General features: G+C 41.2%; 1 protein-coding gene and 1 non-coding gene across 7 annotated transcripts in view; one reads left to right on the forward strand and one right to left on the reverse strand.

Moving 5' to 3' along the window:
* Window positions 1-3,048: 3,048 nt before the first annotated feature.
* PPP1R21 (protein phosphatase 1 regulatory subunit 21) overlaps window positions 3,049-19,141 on the reverse strand; it is a 78,924-nt gene continuing 62,831 nt past the window's right edge. For 2 of the 6 annotated variants that reach the window (XM_033175771.1, XM_033175772.1), the window contains exons 17-22: window positions 17,861-18,103; window positions 13,514-13,546; window positions 11,560-11,676; window positions 8,623-8,721; window positions 7,283-7,411; window positions 4,259-4,714 (exon numbers count right to left, since the gene is read on the reverse strand). In XM_033175771.1, coding sequence (XP_033031662.1) covers window positions 4,559-4,714; window positions 7,283-7,411; window positions 8,623-8,721; window positions 11,560-11,676; window positions 13,514-13,546; window positions 17,861-18,103 — 777 coding nt within the window. In that variant the 3' untranslated portion in view covers window positions 4,259-4,558. Of the gene's footprint in view, window positions 3,731-4,257; window positions 4,715-4,889; window positions 5,053-7,282; window positions 7,412-8,622; window positions 8,722-11,559; window positions 11,677-13,513; window positions 13,547-17,860; window positions 18,104-19,141 lie in introns of those variants that run through there. The other 4 variants (XM_033175770.1, XM_033175773.1, XM_033175768.1 and 1 more) reach the window with 4 other exon arrangements.
* Window positions 17,073-17,176, forward strand: LOC117063102. Its single transcript, XR_004428727.1, has one exon. It is a non-coding gene; the product is annotated as a U6 spliceosomal RNA (small nuclear RNA).

A 19,141-nucleotide genomic window follows, 5' to 3' on the forward strand; every position in this document is an offset into this window, starting at 1 on the left:
CCACACACCATGCAAGACAATGGAGGTGTCTGGTCTGGGAACTCTGACAGCTGTCACAGATGGTAGGAGATACAAGTCTCAGCCACCAAAGCAAATAGGCAAACAATCCCAAGATTCACATTGTCTCTAAGGGAAAAACAGGCTCATTGCCCAGGAGACATGAAACTTTCCTGATCCAGAGGTCTGAGAGTTTTTACTGTAAGCAGTAAAAGTAGAAGGAGGGAGGGTACACTGTGTATATGGAAGAGAATGAGGAGAAAGTGAGCTAAGCAAGTGTCACATACACACGACTACTAGATTTTGCCCAGCAGACAACAAGGAGCCATTGTGAAGGCTTTCCGTCTGGAGAATGGCTATGGCAGAGACATGTTTGAGAAAGATGGCCTAGTCAGATGCGGTGGCTCACGCCTGTAATCCCAGCACTTTGGTAGGCCAAAGCAGGTGGATCACCTGAGGTCAGGAGTTCCAGACCAGTCTGGTCAACATGATGAAACCCCATCTCTACTAAAAATACAAAAATTACCCAGGCATGGTGGCATGAGCCTGTAACTCCAGCTACTTGGGAGGCTGAGGCAGGAGAATCACTTGAACCTGGGAGGCGGAGGTTGCAGTGAGCTGAGATTGTGCCACTGCACTCTAGCCTGGTCAACAAGAGTGAAACTCAAGGAGGGAAGGAAGGAGGGAGGGAGGGAAGGAAGGAAGGAGGGAGGGAGGGAGGGAGGGAGGGAAGGAAGGAAGGAAGGAAGGAAGAAGGAAGGAAGGAAGGAAGGAAGGAAGGAAGGAAAAGAAAGATGGCCTGGCAGAAGGGGTGGAAGGACTGGAGTACAGGAAGACAACTGGTATCCAGGGCTCAATTTAAGGTACTGAATAAGGAGAGATCAGAAGTGAGTGGCACTGCAAAGACAGGAAGATTCAATAAGATGACCAATGAGATGTGTGAGGTGAGGAGGAATCAAAAGTGATTCCAGGTCTCTGGCTTCCATTACAAGCAGGTGGAAGCTACTTGCTCCTCCCTCAATCCTCATGCTCAGTCAAGTTTGTTCAGGCCAAAGCCTTTGGCTTCATCTTTGACTCCTCTCTTTCGCTCACACCCCACATTCCGACCAATCAACATTCATTCAACAAATATTCACTGATGCCAGACAGTGTTCTAAGAACAGGGAACGCAGCAAGACAAAAACACCTGACTTCTTGAAGCTGCATCTAGTGGGAGAAACAGGTTATAAATAAGATACGTAAGCAAAATATATCATATGTTAGATTATAAGTACTAAGGAGTAAAATAAAGCAGAGAAAAGTAATAGAAGTGCAGGGGAAAGGAGTTGCAATCTTAGATAAATCTGTCAGCAAACTGTATCAATGGTGGCACATGCCTATAGTCTTAGGTACTTGGGAGGCTGAGGCAGGAAGATCGCTTGAGCCCAGGAGATTGGGGCTGCAGTGAGCTGTGATCACACCACTGCACTCCAGTCTGGGTGACAGAGTGTGACCCTGTCTCAAAAAAATTCAATTAATAAAAAAAAGTATGGGGTAAGTTCGGTCTATTTGGAAGCTGAAGGAGAGAAAATCAGTAGAATGAGACACTGAAGATCTAAAAGTGAAAAAACAAGCACTACAAAAAGTACGGCATTCAGAGCATCAGAAATACTCTAGCTTTAAGGGTAGCAGAGACGCTTCCGCCTCTGAAGCAGGGGAGAACGGGAAGCATGGGTAAATATACAAAGCAGTGGGGCAGTTGAGAAGTGATTTTGATGGTACAGATCCTAAGACTGAAGGGGGCAGTCCTTAAGGAGAGAAGTGGTGTGGCCATTATTGAAATTTAGAATAAAAAGGGACTAAAAATACCCCAAGGACTGTCCTGGAACAATGAAAGGCTGGCAGGGGCTCGAAACCCTAAGTTCTTGACAGAGCTAATCAGGATGGCTCTTCTTTTTTTTTTTTTTTTTTTAAGACAGAGTCTCACTCTGTCGCTGAGGCTGGAGTGCACCAGTGCTATCTCGGCTCACTGCAACCTCCATCTCCTGGGTTCAAGTGATTCTCCTGCCTCAGTCTCCCAAGCAGCCGGGATTACAGGCACATGCCACCATACCTGGCTAAATTTTTGTAGTCTTAGTAGAGATGGGGTTTCACCATGTTGACCAAGCTGGTTTTGAACTCCTGGCCTCAAGTGATCCACCTGCCTTAGCCTCCCAAAGTGCTGGGATTACATGTGTGAGCCACTGTGCCAGGCTCAGCATGGCTCTTTGATGTTTCCCTCACAGTGTTTGGGGGCCTACACACAGCTGCAGTGAAAACGGCTGAGTTGACAGAAACTAACAATGCACAGGGCAGAGAAAAGAGAAAAGGCAAGTAGGCTAGGGACATGAAGGGCTGGGAAAAATGGAACTAAACCAACCCAGAGATCCCCCAACTCAGGATCCGAATGCTTTCACTGTGGTGAGGACTGGGCCTAATAACCAGAGTCTCTCTGCATGGCGGGCAGCTGAGGACTTCGGGCAGAGGCCAAGGAGTTGGCTTTTGTGCTGAGCACAGAGGGAAGCCGGTGATGGGCTCTCAGGTAAACTCCGGAATAAAACATTTTAGAGGGTGACTTGCAACTGTCTAGAGAGTAGCCTGAAGAAAGATGGTGCCACAGGTGGAGAGGTAAGGAGAAGGGGGTTTCAGGAACCCCTCAGCTAATCTGGAGACCTGGACATGGGTGAAATGGGCCTGTGTAAGCAGTTCAGAAAGGAGTAATATATTTAGGGCCTCGGGAGTAGGAGTGGAGAGTGCTGGCAGAGCCACTCCTGACACTGATACAACACAATGTTTATGATATAAGCCAAGGAGAGCCTTAAGGGCTCAGGCTTTTTGCTTGAAGTGTGGTTTTAAGTAGCTTTCAAGGCAAAAATCAACAGCCTTACTAAAGGATTAACTGTAGAATTATTCCAATTTGAGGAATCAATCAGAGGATTACGCCTAAGTCGGCTGGCATTTGATATGTTTTGTAAAAGCCAACTTTAATAGGGTTCAGTTTCCTTTATCAAATTTTCATAGAGAGACTGAAAGTGTGATATAAGTATGAATTTATTGACATGAACTTCCTTTAGCTATTACTCTAACACAGGGTATCAAAGAGCTGAAGATAATGTACTAAACCCACAGGATCTGAAGTTTGCAGGGCTCCCTCCCCCTCAGAGAGAAAGGAGAGAGACAGAGAGACAGAAAGAAAGAGAGAGAGAGAGAAATATGAACAAATTTTTTAAAAAGAATCTGGAGAATGCCTTCAACTATAGTAAGAAGTAATGACAGTTTGACAATTTAAGCATTTTTTTCCAGAAACATATATCTATTCCATAGATACCAAATCGATTACCATATAATTGAGTTTGAAAGTATACAAAATATTTGTTGTTCTTACATACTGAAATTAAAACCTAATTTTAAAAAGTGCACAGTAAAAACAGCATAAGGAAACCTACAATATCCATGATATATGTATTGTTTTCCAATTACTGCCGACATCAACTTCTGTATTTGCCTCACTGGTTACAAGTATGTTTTAAATATTTCAAGGCCATTTCCAACACTGACTAGTTTACTAGGTCCAACAATACTTCAGCTTCCTGAAGGCAGCCAGCATGGACGTGGTCTCAGCCCCGCAGCTCTGTGCAGCAGGAGCAGGTCTGGAAAGAACAGTCGCCAACCAGCTATTTGAAAACTATCGACTCTTGTTCTTTTTAGAATTCCCCTGTGCAAAGAAAAATATGAATAATAAGAACACATAAAAAAAATAACTCACATAGTTTATAAACCAAGCTGTCTGAAAGCCATATTTCACTTTGGAACACTGCCAAACAGGAGAATAGCTGATAACCTTGCATTAATTTATATTCAATAATCACAAAGCAGTTTGTTATACTCTCTCTCCTCTCTGCTTCCACAGACCCTATCCCTCTGGGGGCTGAGGACAGGAAATAAAGAAAGAAAAGAAAGCTACTATCTGGGATTTATCAAAACTACAAACATAGGCCGGGCGCGGTGACTCAAGCCTGTAATCCCAGCACTTTGGGAGGCCGAGACAGGCGGATCATGAGGTCAGGAGATCGAGACCATCCTGGCTAACACGGTGAAACCCCGTCTCTACTAAAAATACAAAAAACTAGCCGGGCAAGGTGGCGGGCGCCTGCAGTCCCAGCTACTCCGGAGGCTGAGGCAGGAGAATGGCTAAACCTGGGAGGCGGAGCTTGCAGTGAGCTGAGATCCTGCCACTGCACTCCAGCCTGGGCAACAGAGCAAGACTCCGTCTCAAAAAAAAAAAAAAAAAAAGAAAAACCAAAACTACAAACATTCATTTTGTTCCAAAGACAAGAGAGTTTAAGATTTCAAGAAGCTGAATAAAAAAAGTTACCCTAAACATGTCTCATCATTGTTTAAATAAATACCTTTTAAAGGTCTTAATAGGTAATAACTCTGAATATGTGCCAACTAACACCCAAACAGCACTGATTATCTGTCAAAAGTCAGCTTGGATACTGGCTGAGAACAAATCAGAGGGAAGACAACTTACTCCATTTCCTCAAATATGGAGATTTGAGTTTTCTAGTTTTGTGTAATTTTTCTTCTTTCTGGAGAGGCTCCCTTCTTGGGAATACATTTTAATTAAATGCCTGTATTTAACTCTTAGGCATAAATACGTTTTCTTCATGGAAGAAATGCTTGCAGAATACAAACACTAAGAGCAAGATCATAGCAAACAAATGGTTGAGAGTGTTTACTTAGTATCCAGTGGAGACAATGTCAGCCATAAGATGATGCTACAGTAATGTAAATTACTAAATGGGGGAAAAGCAAAATATAGGATTACAGAATGATCAAAGACAGGTTAATGATATGAATTCATACTGAAGAAGGGTCTCTTAGAGTTTTATTAATGGCTGGTATTTTATCAACAAGCTCTAAGAAGCTGTGTGCAGTGGTTCACGCCTGTAATCCCAGCACTTTGGGAAGCTGCAGCCGGTAGATCACTTGGGCCTGGGAGTTTGAGAGCAACCTGAGCAACATGGTGAAACTCTGTTAAAAAAATACAAAAAAAGTTAGCTGGGTGTGGTGGTGCATGCCTGTAGTCCCAGCTACTAGGGAGGCTGAGGTGGGAAAAACTCTTGAACCTGGGAGGTGGAGGTTGCAATGAGCCAAGGTCTCGCCACTGCACTCCAGCCTGGGTGACAAAGCGAGACTCTATCAAAGGAAAAAAAAAAAAAATGTCAGAGGAAACTTGAAAATTCCCTAACTTCTGAAGTAGCTGCAATCCACTTACCTTCAGGACAATGAGCTTTGCTGTACTCAACATGTACCCCTCTCAATTCAAAACCAAATACTTCTGAAGTTCCAGATATTGAAGAGTTTTCAAAAATTATTGCTACTTATTTTCAAATTTTAGGTGCTAAAACAGACTTTCTCATACTACTACACTAAAACAAATTATACATACCACGAGAAAACCCAAAACACTACCTCTTCAATGTGTGTTTTCTACCACTACTAAGAATGTAACTTGTGAATTAGATACTGCTCTGCTGGAATATGGAATATCAAGAAACCAAAAGGTTAAGGGAGGCTTCCTTAAAAGGACCAGCCCCCCACCTCCCTTACCCCCAAGCTCAAGTTTCCTGAACCACAAGTAACTGGAGAACCATAATGAGAACCATACTGGGTGGTAACAATAATCACAGAAACAGCCAGAAAAGCATCAGACAGCCTCCAAAGCAGCACAATCAATGAATATCAAGAAACTACGTTGATAAACAAAATCATATAATGCAGATTCCAATGCATTAACATGATATATTTTCCAAGACCCTAAATGAACAAAATCCTGTCCTTACACCAACAGCAGATGCTAAAATAAAGCCATGGTTTCTTCATCTCTATTTCTCCCCAGTGTACACAGCAGGAACTCAATAAACGCCTGCTGAATCAAAAAGGGGTGGCAGCAGATCTCAAAGAGTGCAGGCTGGAGACGGTAAATCCCAGCTGGTGGTGGTATAATATTGTTATGAAAATGGGCTAAGCACATAAGATTATGCCAACTGAGTGAGCCCCTGGCCCCCCAAAGTTTACCTTTCATGGCAAAACGGTATATACATTGTTACAGTAATAAGGACACGGTATGTGGATCTGCATTTCAGCCTAAACTTACTACCCAACATCTACTCTCTCAGTCTGGGCAAGCAGAAGGATTATGGGAAAGGAAATCAAAGGAAATCTAGTTAAAAGGGTAAGACGGCCGGGCGCGGTGGCTCAAGCCTGTAATCCCAGCACTTTGGGAGGCCGAGACGGGCGGATCACGAGGTCAGGAGATCAAGACCACCCTGGCTAACACGGTGAAACCCCGTCTCTACTAAAAAAAATACAGAAAACTAGCCGGGCGAGGTGGCGGCGCCTGTAGTCCCAGCTACTCGGGAGGCTGAGGCAGGAGAATGGCGTAAACCCGGGAGGCGGAGCTTGCAGTGAGCTGATATCCGGCCACTGCACTCCAGCCTGGGCGACAGAGCGAAACTCCGTCTCAACAAAAAAAAAAAAAAAAAAAAAAAAAAAGGGTAAGACATTCCAAGGTTATATGAATATTTATGAGAATAAATTTTCTCAAGTTTACTCTTCAACAGTACCATTTCAGGTCTTACATAAATAAAGAGCAATCCCTTTCTTCAAGCGTTTTGTGAGTCCCCCTAACTCTTATGCAACAGTAGAAGAAATGCCAAAAATGCCAAAAAGCAGCCGATACAGTATTAAAGCCTTAGAGGCCAGACTTTCTCAGCTTTTAACTCAGCCAAAGACACTTAATACTTCTGGAAAAAAGGACAAATGATACTAAAGAAAATTACTTATAGATACTTTTTTTTTTCTTTTTTAGAGACAGAGTCTCACTCTGTTGTACAGGCTGGAGTGCTGTGGCACAATCATAGCTTGCTGTAACCTCAAACTCCTAGGTTCAAGCAATCTTCCCACCTCAGCCTCCCAAGTAGCTGGGACTATAGGCGCAGACCCTCATGCTTGGCTAATTTTTTCATTTTTTTTATAGAGATGAAGTATCACTATATTGCCTACTCCGCTCTTGAACTCCTGGCCTCAAGGGATCCTCCTACCTCAGCCTCCCAAAGTGCTGGGATTACAGGCTTCAGCCACTGCACCTGGCCTTTACACTTTAAATCTTATGTCCTCTTGCTCCTGAAATGCATGACAATAAAATGCCTCATATTAAATATTATATTACAGAGAGACTACCTCACCTCACCTCACATACCTTACTGGACATCTTTAGTGTGTCAATCTCTTCTCTTTGTTTAGATAATGTCTCATTCATGCTGCACAGGTGGTCACTCATCATACTTAACTGATCCTCGTAACTCCTCTTGGTAGTTGTCAGTTCATCCTAAATAGCAAAGAAAAAGAGAAAAATCAACATCCCACTAGTCATACCACTCGGAAGCTTTTTTAATTCACAAAAGAAAAATGTGGAACAGGGAAATTATAGTTTCCCAATAATTTACTGTGTATTTCAAAATAGCTACAAAAGAAGAATTGTTATGTTCCCAACACAAAGATAAATGTTTGAGGTGCTGGGCATCCAAATTACCCTGATTTGATCATTACACATTGTACAAAGGTATCATAATAATCAAAATACCACGTTCCCCGCAAACATGTACAACTATTTACATCAATTTTTTTTAAAAATTCTTTTAATTGGAAAAGCAACGTATCAAAATGGTCTATCTGATCAATTAACATGAAGGTTAAGGCACAGGCCTAACAAGAGAATAAAAATAAAAGAAATGGGAAAACGTTTTTCTCAGCCTTCAAAATATGTTCATAATTTCTTTGCAAAAATTTAAGGGTTTCTTTCTGTGACAGGTATAAAATTATAAGAAAAGCCATCATTATCTTTCCAAATTCCCTTAGGTTTTGCTGAGCCATAGGTGAGGCCTACAACACACTGCCTCCATCCTACGCCTCAATGGCCTACAGCCCTCCTGGCAGCACCGTCCCTGAAAGAAGCATCCTTCATCTCTCTTCCCATCTCTCATGCTCTCTTCTCCTGCCTAAAACCTAATCTTGTGTGCCTAATTAATCTGATAAACGAATCTGAAGCAAAGAGGAAGTGGGTGTTGCTGTAGTGCTGTGTTTTTTCCTTGCTTGGCATCGTGTTTTTATTAACAGAGGCTTTCTGAAAACAAAGATTTAAAACCAGGCAGTGAGTAAGAGGGAATATATTATAGCCCCACCTTTCAGTTTAGATCCATTTTATGACACAGGAAAGAAAAAGAACAGAGTAATATGTACAGAACAAGCCTACAGCTCACCATGACGGGTATGTACAAGGAAGGAAAGATTCTGGGTAAATAAGTATTATTTAAGCAAATGCTGACTATAAAATGATTTAAAATTAGAATCAAGTCAGAGAAACAATACAACTACTTTTTGTCTAACATAAGATGTTATTTTTAATGAATTAGAAATACAGTGGTTATTTTAAAAAGCATTATCTAGAGATCAAATGCCTTTGGAAAAGAAATGCTGCTTTGCTACCAAAGAACTTTCAATGAAAAAACATTAAAACCGTTTAGGTAACACTTAACTCACCTGAAGTCTGCTGATGTTCTGACTGGCAAGTTTCATTTCTTCTGTCAATGCTTCCTTAGACTTTTCCGCCAAGGCCAGTCTTTTAGAGAGTGCTCGGCACTGTAAAATCAGAAAACATTCCATTACTAGAGGGAGCATTTTCTAAAACTAAATGTGCTTCAGGAAAGGTTGTTAAAAACACTTCCCAAAGGCAAAGTTACTCATTCATTCCACAGATGATCTGTTGAATACCTATAGGCATTGTATCACACATTAGAGGACACATAAGAAAGAAGTGGCCCCCACCTCTGTCATTTCAGTAAGGGGAAAAAAGTCTACCACCTTAAGATCAATGTTTTTTTCTTCGCTCTAGCCTGATGACCAGTGGTTATACATAATACATAAGAACTTTCTTTTTTCTCTTTTTTTGAGATGGAGTCTCGCTCTGTTGCCCAGGCTGGGGTGCAGTGGCATGATCTTGGCTCACTGCAAGCTCCACCTCCTGGGTTCATGTGATCTTCCTGCCTCAGCTTCCCAAGTAGGTGGGATTACAGGCATGCACCACCACACCCGGCTAAGTTTTGTATTTTTAGTAGAGACGGGTTTCACTATGTTGTCCAGGCTGGTCTCAAACCCCTGACCTCAAGTGATCTGCCCACCTCAGCCTCCTGAAGTGCTGGGATAACAGGTGTGAGCCACAGCACCTGTTCTTTACATAAGAACTTTATACATTTATCTAGGATTCATTTATATGTATACTAGATAAAAAGAAAAGTGATTATTACAAAAATTATCAGGAGCTCCTGACCATGCACTATGGATCCTAAGGTACTTTTCTTGTGTTTTAAAAGTCCTTCATTAGAGATCACATTATAGGAGCAATAAAGGCTTTACCATCCTACCCAACAGATTATGCACTACTTACAAGGGAAAAAATGAGCACAAGATTGCAAAAATTCCAGGCTGCTTTCTTTAGGGGTTCTACCAAACCAACTCTATCCAGAGAGTGTGCAGATCAAAACGATAAAAGAAAAATCCTATTTCACAATATTGTTCAAAGAGGGTATGAGATTAAAAGGCTCACTAAACTTTCTGATAAGGTTACTGACAAGGAGGATCTGTTGAGACACACGCAAATGCTATGTCATCATAAGGCTCTCAGAGCAGTAAAGTCATGTTGGTGGGGAGGTCACCACTTCCTGTTTGCCGGTAAGGAAAAAGTAGGACAATTTAAAAATTCTTGAATCACAATTGCGCAGAAGATATTTACTAAAATAACCAAATCTCTTGGAAATAAAGCAGCCTAAAAAAAATTCCTCACTCATTTCATTTCTCACAAAATTTCAGGGCAGTTCAGCCAACCAAATCAACCGCCTCCTACTAACCAAACATCGCCTCTGTGCTCAGCAATGAACCTGACAAAGAGGAAGACAGACATGCAAGGCACAGGTCCTTGTGAAAAAGACAATCGAGTCTGAGACACTAACTCAGAATCAAACAATGAGGATCCACGCCTGCTGGACTGCTGGCTTAGTGATTCAGCATTTCTACTGCTAGTCATTCAGTTTGCTGTCCTCCCGCTTTCCTGCATTCCAACAAGCTGTCACTACTGATCAGCTTATCAAACGTGTATGCGATGGCTGCTTGTGAACAACACTGAGCTAAGCACATGATTTATTTTAGCAGGAAAAAGATGCAAAGCCCCTCCTTCACTTTTAGCAACTGGCCTCCTTTTCTTGTGTTTTAAAAGTCCTTCATTAGAGACCACATTATAGGAGCAATAAAAGCTTTACTAGTAAAAAAGAAAATCAAAAAGTCAGGTCTCAATAAAGGGTTTCTCCTTTCTTTTTCAATTTATTTAACAACTTTAAGCATTATAATTATCTATCTGCCATCCATAACTGACCTTTCAATATAAAGTTTCAAGTCAGAGACCTTGAAGGCATTCTCTCACGTTGAGCAGCATCCATTCTATCTTACCATTTGTTTCCTACTCCTTGGTATCTCTACTTTCTATCTTCATTTCCCCCCCTTCAATTCTATGAATTGTGTACAATTTTATAGATAATATTGCATAGTGGAATAACTTTTTTTTTTTTTAAGGCAGAGTCTTGGCCGGGGGTGGTGGCTCATATCTGTAATCCCAGCACTTCAGGAGGCTGAGGCAGGCAGATCACCTGAGGTCAGGAGTTCAAGACCAGCCTGGCCAACATGGTGAAACCCCAACTCTAAAAAAATACAAAAATTAGCCAGGCATGATGGCGGGTACCTGTAATCCCAGCTACTCAGGCGGCTGAGGCAGGAGAATCACTTGAACCCAGGAGGCGGGGGCTTTTTTTTTTTTTGAGATGGAGTCTTGCTCTGTCGCCCAGGCTGGAGTGCAGTGGCATGATCTTGGCTCACTGCAAGCTCCTCCTCCCAGGTGCACACCATTCTCCTGCCTTAGCCTCCTGAGTAGCTGGGACTACAGGAGCCCACCACCATACCTGGCTAATTTTTTGTATTTTTAGTAGAGGCGGGGTTTCACCGTGTTAGTCAGGATGGTCTCAATCTCCTGACCTCATGATCCGCCTGCCTCAGCCTCCCAAAGTGCTGGGATTACAGGTGTGAGCCACCGCACCTGGCTCAAATCAGTCTTATATTTATTGAAATAAATATTTTTAGTTGGTATACAGACTAGTCAATATTAACTCCGCTCATGCCTGTAATCACAGCACTTTGGGAGGCCAAGGCCAGTGGATCACGAGGTCAGGAGATCGAGACCATCCCTGGCTAACATGGTGAAACCCTGTCTCTACTAAAAAAACAAAAAATTAGCCGGGTGTGGTGGTACATGCCTGTAGTTCCAACTACTTGGGAAACTGACTTCTCTCTTACAGTCAGTAGTAGGAAAACAAGACAGTGACCTAATTCCTGCAGGGGTTAGGAAAAAATCCACCAATCTAAATCTACACTCACCTCAGCATAAAAATGCACTGACTTACTGTCAGCCAGCTGCAACTGAGACGTAAGTTCCACTATCCTTGCCATGTAGTGATTTTTAATTAAGTCTTCACGAGATTCCACATCTGGAACCTAAATAGAACACAAACACACATAAATAAACAAGTGCCAGTGAGATGAAGCATTTCAAAAGACAACATTTTGTACATTTTCACTTGAAGTTTGAGGAGGAATCACTGTTTTCCTACCCCTCAAAGAAACTTCAGACATAGCAGGGAAGTGTATATTCCAAATTTATTTTATTTAGCATCCTTTCTATTTCAGAATGAAGTTATGGCTTCAAGAGAACAGAACTAAAGTATTGGGAAGCCCACTGGAACCATGTCCCTCCATCCAGCTTTTATTAGCCACAAACCTGACTTTCTTTTTTTTTTTTTGAGACGGAGTCTCGCTCTGTCACCAGGCTGGAGTGCAGTGGCATGATCTCGGCTCACTGCAACCTCCACCTCCCGGGTTCAAGCGATTCTCCTGCCTCAGTCTCCCAAGTAGCTGGGATTATGGGCACGCACCACCATGCCCAGCTAATTTTTGTATTTTTAGTAGAGACAGGGTTTCACTATGTTGGCCAGGATGGTCTCGATCTCTTGACCTCGTGATCCACCTGCCTCGGCCTCCCAAAGTGCTGGGATTACAGGCGTGAGCCACTGCGCCCAGCGAAACACAAACCTGACTTTCATAATGTCCATCTGTCTGACTCCTATGCCCTCCTCCAACTGGAAGAGGGCAGGGGAAAGGGGCATATTTATTGGAACCACTAAAATCCAAACATTCTTGTATTCTCCAAAATAATCTTAAGAAAACACTAATACTTTTAAACATACTAATAAATTAAACTATTTCTATATTGAAGAGTTTGTGGCCTTTGTCCCAGACTGGTATTTCTACTAGTTACTCAAACAATGACACCCTGTTGAGTTTAGTTTAAAAATACACACAGAAGTTCATGATTATCTATATTACAAGAGTAAATATAGAAATCAAAGAATCTACAAGCTTAATTGAACTATATTAACCAGTTTGCCATACTGAGTGGTAAGTTGGATGACTTTGGTATTTATTTAACAGTTATTTATAAAGTTACATCTTAAAGCAGCTGGGCACAGTGGCTCACACCTATAATCCCAGCACTTTTGGAGGCCGAGGCAGGTGGATCACCTGAACTCAGGAGTTTGAGACCAGCCTGGCCAATAGAGCGAAATCCTGTCTCTACTTAAAGTACAAAAATTAGCTAGGTGTGGTGACATGCGCCTGAAGTCCCAGCTACCTGGGAGGCTCAGGCAGGAGAATCACTTGAACCCGGAGGCAGAGGTTGCAATTAACTGATATCATGCCACTGCACTTCAGCATGGGTGACAGAATGAGACTCTGTCTCCAGATAGATAGATAGATAGATAGATAGACAGACAGATAGACAGGGTTACATCTTAGATTATTTCAAAATTCAAAAGTGCAAACCTATCCAACAGGCCAAATCTGACCTGGGTTCACTTGCTTTGAGGGCAGGAAACAGCTACCAAGGAGATTGTACTTAGTCAAGGCCCTGGATAGCCCTTGCTAAGCCCTGCTTTCCTGGCTGCCCACTGCGAGGACTGACACAGTTCTCAGCCTCATGTAGTATGCCAGCGAATGAAGACCCAAGCAGGAGCCACACCTTGTCAAATCTCCATGGCAAGTCAGTCAACAAGGCAATTATAAAAACAGGCTATAATTTGTTGGTGACCGTCAAAACAGAACCAGAGAAAAGGTACATGGATCCATCCATTAAGGTGGAAAACACTGGCTCCACATTTGCTAGAAGTATCAGAAAACAACAACAACAATTGGACAAAGACAGCTTTTACAGGACTTTGTCGACAAACATGCTGCCAGATATATATTAACAAACAACATGATGACAAGCACACGTTACCTCACTGTCCGATGTCCTCGTTAAAGTGCCAATCTAGAACATAAGGGGAAAAATCTTTTAGAACAGAATGTGTACATTTCAAGCACAATAGGTCAAACACTTGTAATATTTTCTCCTCTCCGTTCATACCGTTTTACAGAGCATTGAGGGTACAGTACTAGAAGATCATCCTCGGACTGTCTTTTACTACAAGGACATGAAGATAGGTAACTGCATTTACTATTTCTGCCATGAGGCAGTAACCAATAATGATCATCACTAAATCTTCTATCAAAATGCTGATTAGCCATTCTCACTGAAACCCAACAAATCACCCAGGAGAGAGGAGAAGATCAGCTTTTAACCACAGCTTGCCATTTCTACGCCTATTTCCAAACCAGTAGCCAAGAAGGGGTAAAGACAGTTTTACGGTGACTATAATAATGAAACATTCCAAACAGAAAATGCAAATAATAAACACTCTGGTTGAAAGCTCAAAAGGAGAATGAAGAAATACACTTTTGATATAATGTTATTATGACGAGTAAGCATAAGTTTTGGATTTAAATTAACGAAAACAAAAATGTAATTTTAAACACATTAAAATGCTGCTAGATTTTTTTCTAATTTTTTTTTAGACACAGGTCTCCCTCTGTCACCCAGGCTGCATTATATTGGTGCAATCATAGCTTACAGCAGCATCGAATTCCTGGGCTCAAGAGATCCTCCATCTCCAGCCTCCTGAGTAGCTGAGATTACAGGCATGAGTCACCGTGCTTGGGTGCTGCTAGATTTTTTAAAAGTTTGTTTCTATAGTTTAAGATTTCAAAAACAGATGGTCATGATTACTTAATTCTGGTTATTGTTCAAGGTGGAGGGGCATGTGCTTGGGTACAATTACAAGGAAACTACTGGAAACTCAGTGTCAATGGATTCTGTAAATAAGAGATTATACTCAATGAACAGTTTTTTTTTGTTTTGTTTTCTCGTTTTTTCTGAGACAGAATCTTGCCTTGTTGCCCAGGCTGGAGTGCAATGGTGCGATCTAGGCTCACTGCAACCTCCACCTCCCGGGTTCAAGCAATTCTCCTGCCTCAGCCTCCGGAGTAGCTTGGAATACAGGTGCACGCCACCACGCCCAGCTAATTTTTTGCAACTTTAGCAGAGGTGGGTTTCACCATGTTGGCCAGGCTGGTCTTGAACTCCTGACCTCCTGATCCGCCCACCTCAGCCTCCCAAAGTGCTGGGATTACAGGCAAGAGCCACCATGCCCAGTCAACAAACAGTTTTAATGTATTCTAAATAGTATTCTCTGGAGTATTGTTCTCAACACTGAGAGTATATAAACTGAATGTGTACTAATGAATGTTATGCCCACCTGGCTGTAAAAGAGTCTTTGATAAGACCTTTCAAAATAGAAGAGCCATAATTTTTCTACTCAATGAAGCAGAAGTAGCAATTACTCTCTTTTAGTTAAAAATTGCTTGGAATAATACTGCAATCATTTAATTTTACATATTCAAATATGACTGTAGTTTATAAAAATAAACTGCAAGAAAACATCTATTTCACCCGCTCATCCTCACCCCCTTACTCCCGGGTTATGATGTGAAAATGTGGTGCAGCACCAAGTCCTTCAAAGGAATGGTATTGTTTAAATGCAAGGAACACTTTTTACTTTTTTTTTTGAGACAGAGTCTCACCCTGTCTCCCAGGCTGGAGTGCAACAGTATAGTCTCAGCTCACTGCAACCTCCGCCTCCTAGGTTCAAGCATTTCTCTTACCTCAGCCTCCTGAGTAGCTGGAATTACAGGTGCCCACCACCACGTCCAGCTAATTTTTTTTTCTTTTTAATCTTTAGTAGAGATGGGGTTTCACCATGTTGGCCAGGCTGTTTTCAAACTCCTGACCTCGTGATCCACCTGCCTCGGCCTCCTAAAGTGCTGGGATTACAGCCATGAGCCACCACGCCCAGCAATGCAAGGAAAACTTTTTTTTTTTTTTTTTTTTTTTTTTTTTTGAGGCGGAGTCTCGCTCTGTCGCCCAGACTGGAGTGCAGTGGCGCAATCTCGGCTCACTGCAAGCTCCGCCTCCCAGGTTCACGCCATTCTCCTGCCTCAGCCTCCCAAGTAGCTGGGACTACAGGCGCCCGCCACCTCACCCGGCTAGTTTTTTGTATTTTTAGTAGAGACGGGGTTTCACCATGTTAGCCAGGATGGTCTCGATCTCCTGACCTCGTGATCCGCTCGTCTCGGCCTCCCAAAGTGCTGGGATTACAGGCTTGAGCCACCGCGCCCGGCCGCAAGGAAAACTTTTAACACAGGTTACTTCAACATTCTCTCATATGATACTAACAAGAGTATAAACTGATACAGTCCTTTTAAAAAATAATTTGGTAATAAAGATCAAGGAATTTGAAAATACTCATGCCTTCTGATGTAGTAATTCCAACCCTGAGAATACATCCTGAGGTAATCATTTAACATGCAGAAATAATCTTATACATAAAAATGAGACATTATTTAAAAGCTGTCAGCAATGTCTAATCATAGGTAAACTAAGGTATAGGAGATATGGAATACTATGAAATCAGTAAGTTTATACTAAGTTTCTCGTAACAGGAGGTTTATGTTTTAACATTATGCTAAAAGATTTGAAATTTTATGTAGTACAATCTCAACTGTATATGAAATTTAGCAGAAAAAAATGGTGGCTTGATTATTCAGGATAATGTCATTTTTATACTTAAAATATATGCTTAAAAATTCTATTAATTTAAGCAATGCTTTTCAATTCCAGCAAAAACCAGAAATGTGTATTGTTTTGTGCTTTTACTTCAAGGTTTCCAGGTGGCTGAATATTCAAATTATAATACTAGAGATCTTGCTAAAAATTACAAGCATTTGACTCTTGAAATGTTACAGAGTTAGAAATAAGTTTCTATCTGAGGTTACTTCTTCTGCCTCAAAGTGTTTGAACCAAAGTAATCTCCCGGTAGGATGAGCTTCCTCTGTTAATCAATTAACACTGAAATGAGCACAGACTTGCTCCCAGCACCCAAGAGGAAAAAGACAGAAAAGACACAAAGACACACACACATACACGGTCACACACTTAGTTCCCTCAAGGTCACTTAAAGGACACGGGGGTAAAAAGAAAGGCTGAAAAGTAGAAACATCAAGGAAAGCAGAAAACTCCATCTCTTTTTATTTCTATTGTGCACTGTGTGCAAGGCAAGACTCCAGGTTATTTTTGGCAGAAATCTGTTGTTGGTAGTTAACCTGTCTTTTGTTATAGGAGTGCTGGCTGTGACCCTTATGATGGAGAGGAAAGGTATCAGGTCCTCTCCACCCCTATAGTAACTAGTTGATTTAAATAGCAACTTCTAAAGTCACCAAACCCAACTAAGGTCATTATCACTCATGGCCCAATAGTGTTCAGTACTAAAGATTTTTCATGTCCCTAGAAATTTTTTTCACTTACATATGTAAGAATAGGGTTTTCCACTGAAAATGTTCAAATAAAAAGATAATTCTAAACTTTCAGCAATTGACATTAACAACTCAAATATACCAGCATTGTGCTTGCTTCAGCAGCACATGTACTAAAATTGGGACAATACGGAAATTTGCATGGCCCCTGCTCAAGGATGACATGAAAATTCATGAAGCAATCCACGTTTAAAAATTTTTATTAATTTATAAAAAATATATATATGCCAGTGTTACCAATTCCAGCACCTCAGTAAGGCAAGCAGTAAGCAAATGAGTTTATTTGATTTTTACTTTTGTTTTTTGTTTTTAGAGTCAAGGCCTCATTCTGTTGTCCAGGCTGGAGTACAGTGGCACAATAATAGCTCACTGCAGCCTTAGACTCCTGGGCTCAAAAGATCCTCCTGCTTCAGCCTCCGGAGTAGCTGGGACTCAACATAAAATGAGTTTATGTTGGCTAATCTGTTTTCTGACATGGATAAGACACAAGGCCATCTTGGTTACGAGGGCAAGGGATGGGATGAGACATCACATCACTTATCAAGTGTGTGACTTCATGTGAGTTATTTCTCTTTGATCCTTGGTTCCCTCAACTATAAAATGGAGTTATGACAGTACCTACAATCTCACACAGGTTGCTGTCTATGAACCAGGAAATAGACCCTAACCAGACAGTGAATCTCCCAGCACCTTAATCTTGAACTTCCCAGCCTGAAGAACTGTGAGAAATAAATTTCTGTGGTTTACAAGATGCTCAGTTTATGGTATTTTGATATAGCAGCCTGAATGAACTAAGACAATGGTTAATGTTGAACATTAGATCCTTACCAATCAGCATTTTAAAAAGAAAACTGAGGGCAACCAAGAAGACACTTACTAGACTGGTGCTCTGAATGGGCTCGGACACAGCTTTAGCTGTGGCTTCGTCCTGGTCAGCAGCATTTGACACAGCAGCATTTTCCCGGGCCAGCCCAACCAGCTGGCCACTACTTGTATTCTTCAGCTTATCTGCAATTCGCTGGTTTTCTTTTTCTAGCTTGATTTTGGCTAATTGTGCTTCCAACATCCAATGTTCTTTTTCCTGCTCCAGTTTAGAAATCTTTTCCAAACTCTGTTGAACCTTGAAAAGTAACAGAGTGTTGTATCTTAGAGACTAATATAGATACAACTTAGTGGCCAAAAAACTATTTTATAGAATATAAACCAAAACTACCCCACAGAGGTAAAAATATAATAATAAAGCTTGACCCTAGAATAGGGAGAGATTTATTAGACATGATACAAAAAGCACAACCATAAATCGAGAAATTAAACTATAGTAACATAAAAAAAAAGAAAACTCTACTCATTGAAAAACATCAAGAGTGAAAAGAAAACTCAGAATCAAATTAGAATCTGTAAAGCATTTATCCAACAGAGATCCAATAACCAGAACACACAAGGAATTCTTGCAAACCAGTAATATAGACAACTCAATAGAGAAAAAGGCAAAGAAAAAAAAAAACCCAACAAAAGACTTGAACAAGACTATAAGCAAATTAAAAGGTACGCAATGTCACTAATTATCAAAGCACAGCAACTTCAACCATCCACTTAACTAAAACAGAAAAAATAGAGAATACAAAAATGGGCATGTTAGTGAACAAATAGAACTACAGGTTGGTGCAAAAGTAATTGTAGTTTTGCCATTTATTTAAAAGTAATATCAACAACTGCAATTACTTTTGCACCAACCTAATACTATACACTGTGCTGAACGCAAAAAGCCAGATCAGAAAGAGCATAATTGCATTTAATAAAAAGTTCAGTATCAGGTAAAAAAAAAAAAAAAAAAAAAAAGTTCAGTATCAGGAGAGTATCCAGTCACTACTCTCCTACCTTTGGGGGAGAGGAGAGTAGTGACTGGAAATGGGCATGAGGAAGGCTTCTAAGGTCCTAGTAATTTTTAAGGTAAATCTTTGCTACGAAAAACTCTCAAATCATTTTTTCTCTGTTCTCACACTTTAACAATCAATACAGAAGATAATATGTGGGGATATTTCCCACCAACAAACAAGTAGTCAGTTTTATTGTGGACATCAGCTGGGTGTCCTCCCATTTAATTCCACCACTATCTACATGGAGATAGTGCTAGATCCCAAAGATTGTGAGCTCAGTT

This window comes from Trachypithecus francoisi, unplaced genomic scaffold, assembly GCF_009764315.1.
Source record: "Trachypithecus francoisi isolate TF-2019V2 unplaced genomic scaffold, Tfra_2.0 Lachesis_group17, whole genome shotgun sequence".
Classification (NCBI taxonomy): domain Eukaryota; kingdom Metazoa; phylum Chordata; class Mammalia; order Primates; family Cercopithecidae; genus Trachypithecus; species Trachypithecus francoisi.